The 8,569-nt window shown below is 38.5% G+C and overlaps 1 protein-coding gene across 1 annotated transcript; it reads right to left on the minus strand.

The window, feature by feature from the left end:
- Positions 1 to 8,197: 8,197 nt before the first annotated feature.
- LOC119808767 (thymosin beta-10-like) lies at positions 8,198 to 8,332 on the minus strand. Its single transcript, XM_038321185.1, has one exon. It carries the CDS (start codon positions 8,330 to 8,332, stop codon positions 8,198 to 8,200), a length of 135 nt encoding a protein of 44 aa, XP_038177113.1.
- Between the last annotated feature and the right edge of the window lie 237 nt (positions 8,333 to 8,569).

An 8,569-nucleotide genomic window follows, 5' to 3' on the forward strand; every position in this document is an offset into this window, starting at 1 on the left:
AAAACTCTGAGCACTGAGCCATGTGTGGTGGTAGTTTATTCCTCTATTCTCAACATCCAAGAGGCCAAGACAGGAAGATTGCAAATTAACAACTATCTAGACTATGTAGTGAGAATTTCTGTCTCTGTCTGCTTCACAACTACATAGTGGGTCTCTTCTGTCTTTGTCTCTCTCACACACACAGACACACATACTAGGAAGTCCTACCTTTGAGCTAAGTAAATTATTTTTCATTAAAAAGTACCAATATTAGACATTTGGTTGCAATGGAAAATTGACTAAGATACTTTATTTGAAATGAAAATCATAGGTAGTTTAATCTTCCAAACCACTTACAAGGTTAGGGGTGGGGGAAGTAACCTATTCTACTAACTAGAACATAGAATAGAATTATTGTTGCAACCATATACTTTGCCATGATCACATTTAGAAAATGTCATTAAGAAGCCGGGCAGTGGTGGCGCACGCCTTTAATCCCAGCACTCGGGAGGCAGAGGCAGGCGGATCTCTGTGAGTTCGAGGCCAGCCTGGTCTACAAGAGCTAGTTCCAGGAAAGGCTCTAGAAACTACAGGGAAACCCTGTCTCGAAAAACCAAAAAAAAAAAAAAAAAAAAAGAAAATGTCATTAAGTTTTGGGGGGGTGGGGTAGGGTGTTTAGACACAGTTTCTCTGTGTAGCCCTTCCTGTTCTGGAACTTACTCTGTAGAACAGGCTAGCCTTGAGCTCAGAGATCCCAGAGATCCATCTGCCTCCAAGTGCTGGGTGGGATAAAAGGCATGGGCCACCACCTCCAGGCTGTCAGTAAGTATTTTAAAGGTGTATATTAGTATTCTGTAGAGAACTTGAAAAATTTGATGCCCACTCCTTCTGAAATTAAAAATATCTGCAGTAAGCAGTTCCACTCCCATCTGCCCAAGAGAACTGAAAACATGCATTTAAAATATGTTGGGAGCAGCTTGTATAGTTCCTAAATGACTGAATTCAAATATTTAATTAAAAGATAGATAAACAGATTGAAGGAGATGCCACTCTGCAGTTAGAAAGAGCGAATTATTGACTAAACACAGATGAATTTCAAAAACATTGTTTAATGAAAGAAGCCAGACACATGAGTATAATATTGTATGATTCTATTTACTACGAAATGTTAGACTCCAGCTCTAACATTAGATGTGAAGAGTGGTTGCCTTTGGATAGTAGGGATGTTAACTGGATAGAGGATATATGGAAAGGTTTTGGGTAATGAAATGTCCTGAAACCCCAGTATGATTGTATATACGTTTAAGATGTGTTCATTTCATTGTATTGACATTTTGCCCCCCCCAAAAAGGAAGGTGAAATGACTTGGTAGATAAAGACATTTGCCACCAAGCCTGACAACATGAGTTTTATTCCTGCAAGTTTTCCTTTGACCTCTGTGTGCCATGACATGTCTTCTTCCACCAATAAAGAAATGAATATAGTAAGAATTTTTTAAAAAATGAAACAAAAATATGTACATGTCTAGGTCCTGATTGCCAGAGATTCTGATCTAATTTGTTTAGGTGATGGCTTAGGCATTGGATTCTAGTGTGCAGTCATAACTAAGAACTTTGAGTTCAGCTAGGCAGTGTTGGTATAAGCCTTTTTTAATCCCAGCGCTTGGGAGGCAGGAGGATCTCTGAACTGGAGGCCAGCCTTTGTTTTTTTTTTTTTTTTTCCCATTTTTCTCTTTTGGCTCTTTCTTTGTGTGGGTGTGTGGGGGGGAGGGGGTCTGCTACTGACTTGCCTTAGTTTGGCTTATTTCTAGACAGCTTTTCTTTGCTTAAATTATCCCATCTACCTTTTGACTCTGGGTTTTTTTTGTTGTTGTTTTTTTGTTTGACTCTGGGTTTTTATCTTTCTCTATTTCTGTATACCTTTCTTTAGTTCTTGCTTTGTTGCCAGCTGTGTGCCTGGGTGGCTGGCGCCTGGAATCTCCCTCTCCTTTTTTCTTGCTTTTCCTCTTGATGTTTTTCTGTTTATTTTTTCTGCCTGGTAGCACCACCTGTTTCTCTGTCCTGCCTAGCTATTGGCTGTTTAGTTCTTTATTAGCTCAATCAGGTGTTTCAGGCAGGCAGAGTAACACAAGCTTCACAAAGTTAAACAAATGGAACATAAAAGAATGCAACACATTTTTGCATCATTAAACAAATGTTCCACAGCATAAACAAATGTAACACATCTTTAGCTAATATTCTACAACAAGCCTTGTCTATTGAGTGAGTTCCACGACAGCCAGGGCCACAAAGAGAAACTCTGTCTTGGGGCACGGAGCGGAGGAAGGGTACAGGGAAGGGAGGGAGTTCTGACCATACAGCCTTGAGTGCAGTTGTAAGAATCATTGGTTACAGATAACTTGCCTTTAAATGTAGTACCGTCCTGAATGTACTTGCTACACATGCAGACTGACACAGGTATGTTATATTGTCAAACTACAGGTAGACATTGCTGTTTATGATAAGATTTGCTGACAAAAATTTTGATAAATTTTAAACCTTCATCTCTTAATTTACTGGATATTTACAGTTTATTAAAATATTGTGCAAAAAGCAAAATAATCTACCCACTCCAAATATGACCATTGTGTTGACTCTTTCATTACAGGACATCAATTAGTGAGGCCTCTGACTAATCATTTTCAGATGCGTTGTTTGCTATGTCAGTTCCTTATTCTGTAAGGAATTGTTCTTTTCCATTTGAGTTAGAGAATGTGTGAAGATGAGTTTTAGGTGTCTTTGCTGCGGAGGGCACTTTAAAACTTGAAAATTTTTTTGTGTGTGTGTCTGTCTGTGTAGAGCAGTGGTTCTCAATTTTGCTAATGCTGCAACCCTTTAATACAGTTCTGCATGTTGTGGTGACCCTCCCACCACAAAATTATTTTCATTGCTACTTAATAATTGTTATGAACTGACATGTAAATATCTGTGTTTTCTGATGGTCTTAGGTGACTCTTATGAAAGGGTCATTTGATCCCAAAGGATTGAGGAACCACTGGTGTAGAGGTATGTGCACATGTAAGTGCAGGTGCCCACAGAGTCAGAAGAGGCTGTCAGATTCCTTGGAGCTGGAGTTGTGGGCCACCAGATGACAGTGCTGAGAGCTAAAATCTGGAGGGCAGCAATTTCTCTTTAACCTCTGAGCCAAAGGGTCATGTCAGCATTGAGAACAACCAGCCAGTTTGGTATCAGGAGAGGTAATGCGATGAATGGTGATGTCTGAGTTTTAAAGTCATGTGGGGGAACTGGAGAGGTGGCTCAAAGGTTAAGAGCCCTGGCTTCTCTTCCAGAGGTCCTGAGTTCAATTCTCAGCAACCACATGATGGCTTACAACCATCTGTAATGAGATCTAGTGCCCTCTTCTGGCCAGCAGGCATATGTGCAGGCAGAACAGTGTATACATTATAAATAAATAAATCTTTAAAAAATAATAAATAAGGTCGTGGTTGGAAGAACAGTTATTTTGTAAATGCATAATATATAAAAATGATATTGAAGAAACTCAGCTAGTTTTTCCATTTGAATGAAAAATCAGTGACTTCCTCACTTCTTTATATAAAATTTGTTTGATTAGAGCATAAATCTTGTTTCTGAGTTAATTACTACTTGGAGAATCTTACTGGAAGAATGGAGAAATTAAACTACTAGAAAAAATGTCATGTTCATCTGTAAAGTTTCAGAGTTTAAAATACAGTTTACAGATGTATTTGTGTGTTTCTATTATGGACACTTTGTGGACAACTTGAAGCAAATGTTAGAACTGAAGCATTATGGCAGAAGAAGCTGTACACTTGCTTACTTTGATTCTGCTTAGGCTTCTGAAACTTTAATGTGGCATAATACATGAAGGTATATTTATATGGAAACATTTTATAAATGCAGGTGTTTCATATTCATAGTTTTAGTTTTAATACCATAAATCATTTTCTCCATTTTAAGAGTTTATATTAGCTGATTTAACTAGGGGCTCATGCATTCCAGGTGAGTGCTGTACTCCTGACTATACTCTTAATCTCCATTTTAGTAATTTTTATCGAATTCTATAATTTTCTTCAAAAACAATTCATACTGATAATCAGAAGAGAAACAACACTGAATTGGCAAAGTAACTATTGCTTGACTTGAATAATAAGGGATCTCTCATTTGCTGCATTACTACTTTTATCTTTTTTGAAAGAGTTTCACAAAAAAATGCAAATCATTTATAAATAAAATCAAATATATCTGCTTTGAAATTTTGTTTGTAAATACAGTTTAGCATAAACAGTATTCACCTGTAAAATAACCTATTTCTCTTTTTAAAAATAAGAATTTCATGCAAAAATATTTCTAAAGCTTTTGATTAAACTGTAGAAGTGATGGCAACTTCCATGTACTCAGTTGCTTCCTACTTTGGAGATTCCTATGTTAATACTACTCAGTTAATAAAGTTTTTTAGTAATGACATTCAGTGCACATAAAAACCATTTCAGGGCCAGTAAGATGGTTCAGCAGATAGAAGCCCTTGCTATGTGAGCTTGATGACCCGAGTTTGATGTTTAGATTCCATGTAAAGGAGAGAACCAGCTCTGAAAGTTATTCTCTGACCTCCACAGGTGTGCTATTGCATTTACTACACATTCCGGGTTGTGGGGGGGATGTTAAAGAGCCCGTTTTACGTTTTAGAAGACTGTAAAAATATAATCCTTTGGATTAATACTAAAATTATTGTAATTCAGTAAAGGACAGCCTAAAACAGTTCTTTTTGTGTTTGTAAGCATGTATGTGGTGTATGTATGTGTCCAGGTGTGTACCCTATCATGCACATGTGAAAAGCAGGGTTTGGTTTAGATATCTTCCTCTATTGTTCTTTGTTGACAGAGGTTTCTGTCCCGTCCGGTCCCGCAGTTGTTCAGTCCCAAAGAAATACACAGAGTTCTACATTAATCATAAACTGGTTGGCCTATTAGCTCTGACTTTTTATTAACTCTTATATCCTACATTAACCCACAGTTCTTGTCTGTGTCAGCCACGTGCCTTGGTACCTTTTATCAGCGAGGCATTCTTATCTTGCTTCCTCTGTGTCTGGGTGATGACTGTAGACTGAGTCTTTTCTCAGAATTCTGTTCTCGTTGCCCTGCCTCTACTTTCTGCCTGGCTACTGGCCAATCAGTGTTTTATTAAAGCAATACAATTGATAAATATTTACAGGGTGCACGATCATTGTCCCACAGCAGTTCCCATCTTATTTTTTTTATAACTTATTGTTTTTAATTGAACTATACATTTTTACCCACTCCCCTTCCTTCCTTTCCTCTCCCCTTTCATACTTCCCTTCCCCTGTCCCCCACGATCCCAATTTATTTAGGAGATCTTGTCTTTTTCTCCTTCCTAGGTGGATCCATGTATTTCTCTCTTAGAATCTTCTTTGTTGTCTAGGTTCTCTGGGGTTGTGGACTGTAGGCTGGTTATTCTTTGTTTTATGTTTAAGGGACATTTATGAGTGAATATATACATATTTGTCTTTCTGGGTCTGGGTTACCTCACTCAGTAAGTTTTTTCTACGCAATTGCTTGCAAATTTTAAAGTGTCATTTTTTTTAACCACTAAGTAGTACTCCATTGTGTAAATGTACCACATTTTCCTAATCTATTCTTCAGTTGAGGGGCATCTAAGTTGTTTCCAGGTTCTGGTTATTATGAAAAATGATGCTATGAACATAGTTGAGCAAATGTCCTTGTGATATGATTGAGCATCCTTTGGGTATATGCCCAAGAGTGGTATTGCTGGGTCTTGAGGTAGATTGATTCCAAATTTTCTGAGAATTTTTTACACATTTAATGTCTTCTGTCACTCTCTGCCTGTTCCTTTGAAACAGGGTTTTCCCCTAAACCTGGAGCTCATGTTTTCTTGGTTAAATGGAAGTCCAAAAGCCACAATAATTCTCCTGTCTTTGTTCTGCACCCCAAGAGCTGGTGTTACTGGCATTCGGGGAACACCGAGCTTGATAACCTATGTGAGAGGGTCTAAGCTCTGGTTCTCATGATTGTACATCAGGCACTCTTAAACTGCTGGGCCAGAGCTCTAACTCCTTTACTGATTGTTTTGCATATTTGTGTGGAATGTGTGATTTATATGCATTCATATGTATGCTGATGCATATAGGTTCATAGACGCATATAGGACATCTTTAGTTTTAACTTGATCATTTCCCATCTTATTCATTGAGCTGAACAATAAGGCTTGGCTAAATAGCCAGCTTGCTCCAAGGATCTTCTGTTTGTACTTTCTTAGCATTGAAATTAAAAGCAGGCTACTACACCCACTTGGCATTTACATGGGTTCTGGTACAGAGCTAAGGGTGTTGAGTCTTTCAGTGTGGATGGAAGAATAGAGACAGTGGTTTAAAAAGTAATTGATGCTTTTTATATTAAATTTTTCATGTATTTGAAATTTTTTTCCAACTTTAAGTTCAAAAGCTTGGGTATAAAGCTATCAATGTAACCCCCCCCCCCCCCTTTTTATCAAATAAGCAGAAACTAGAAAAACAGGGTTATATGAAGGATATAATTGGTCTTTCTAGACTCAAGGTCTAGAAGGCAGTTTCAGGAAGGAATTAGAACTAATAATTAGAAGGTATTCAGGAATTCAGGTGCATCTTATCTTACATTTTTCTTTAGTGAGAGTTCTGATTCTGTGTAGTTTCTTCCACAGGAGCTGTCTTTTGGTCTTCACATGTTATGGTTGATTAGCTTCTCTGGTCGGCCACAATGTTGCTGCTATGTAGTTCTACAGTGGATCTGGAAAGCACCCTTTCAGATGGGAGAACAGCGTTGAAAAGCAGTGATCTCTTGGGCAGGAGGCTTGTTGTACATATCTACTTCCACATACTCTGCCTGAATATATGCACAGAGGCGTGACATGGGTTATGGTGACTATTTTTAGACAGAGGAGAAGTCACTGTGGAGTAAGAAGCTGTTCTTAAAGAGGCCTGGCCTGTTTTCTTGAACACAATGTGATGTTTTCAGGATTTATCCCTGAGGTATCATATGCCAGTACATTATCTTTTTCTAAAATAGCTACCTGATACTCCACCATATGAACATGACATTTTGTTTAATCTGTTAATTGATAAGTCTTTGGGCTGCTTCGACATTTTGCTCACTAAATAATGGTATACTACTGATTTTTTTAAAAAGAATATTTGTTTTTAGCACTTTTGTTTCATACCTAGTAGTGAAATTGTTAAATTAACATGATAGAGAAACTGTTTTTGGTGTTTTGAAAGTTGGTCTTTCTACATAACCCTGTCTGTCCTGGAACTCACTCTGTAGACCATGCTGACCTCACACTCAGAGATCTAACTGCCTTTGCCTTCCAATTATTGGGAATAAAGGCAGGCGCTACCATGCTCACAGTAACTGTGTTTAATGATGTGAATCTGCTAATCTGTTTTCCAAAATGACTGTAGCATTTTAATATTACGATCAGTAAAGTGTACAAGAATTCTGGTTTCTACACATCCTCCTTAACATTTATTTCTGTCTTGATAATAATTCCTCTTCTTGCATAATGGTGAGTTACTAGGGCTTTTGATTTCTCTTTTTCCTATGACTAAAGATGCTGGCATCTTTATGTGCTTTTGGTTTTAGTTTATCTTTGGAGAAAAACTTGTTCAAATAATATTTTTTTTGAGACAGGAGTTCTAACTACTGGTCAGTATCCTTTTGTAGCAAAGGATTACCTTGAATTCCCAATCTATCTTCTCCCACTTCCCAAATGTTGGATCGTAGGCATGTACCACCATGTTCAGTTTATGTTGTACTGAGAATTAAAACCAGAGCCTTATGCTGGACAGACACTTTATTAATAGAGCTGTATCTCTGCCCATATTGTCATTTCTTGTTGCATTTTAAGAGATCTTTTTTTTTTTGCCACGAGGTGGGTTTTATTTTCATCAATCATACAAATAATTTTCTATAATATCCCAGGGCAAACCAGTGAAATTTGGCAGTCTGATTAGTGGGGGGGGGGGGTCCCCCTTCAGAGACCCGCGGGCCAGTGGCATCGGCACGGAGTGCCCGGGTTCACAGTGCAGCTTGTGGCTCGCGTCCATCTTGCAGGTGACTCTTCCTCCACATCAGGAGGGGGTCTCCTCCACATCAGGAGGGTGGGGTGGGGTAATCCTCCAGTCTGGGTTTTTAGGAAATTTCACTCCTCTTTTCCTGTTCAATGGTCTCTTTGGTCGGCAGGATGTTCTTCTCCTGTATCTCGGTCTTCTTCAGCTTGGCCTTATCGAAGCTGGCAATTTCCCCCATGTCCGGCTTGTCTGCCATTTTCTTACAACCCATAGAGTCTTGTTCCGAGCTCGCGCTCCAGGTGTTCCCACTCGCCTTGCTGAAGCAAGAGACACTTAAGAGATCTTTTATTACAGATAAAGATCCGCTACCAGATATGTTATGTAAAGATGTTTCTTCCATTCTGTGGGGTGTCTTTTCAGTTTTCTTGTAGTAATAATACACACACACACACACACACACACACACACACACACATATTTCAATTACTGACTG

This window comes from Arvicola amphibius, chromosome 3, assembly GCF_903992535.2.
Source record: "Arvicola amphibius chromosome 3, mArvAmp1.2, whole genome shotgun sequence".
NCBI lineage: Eukaryota > Metazoa > Chordata > Mammalia > Rodentia > Cricetidae > Arvicola > Arvicola amphibius.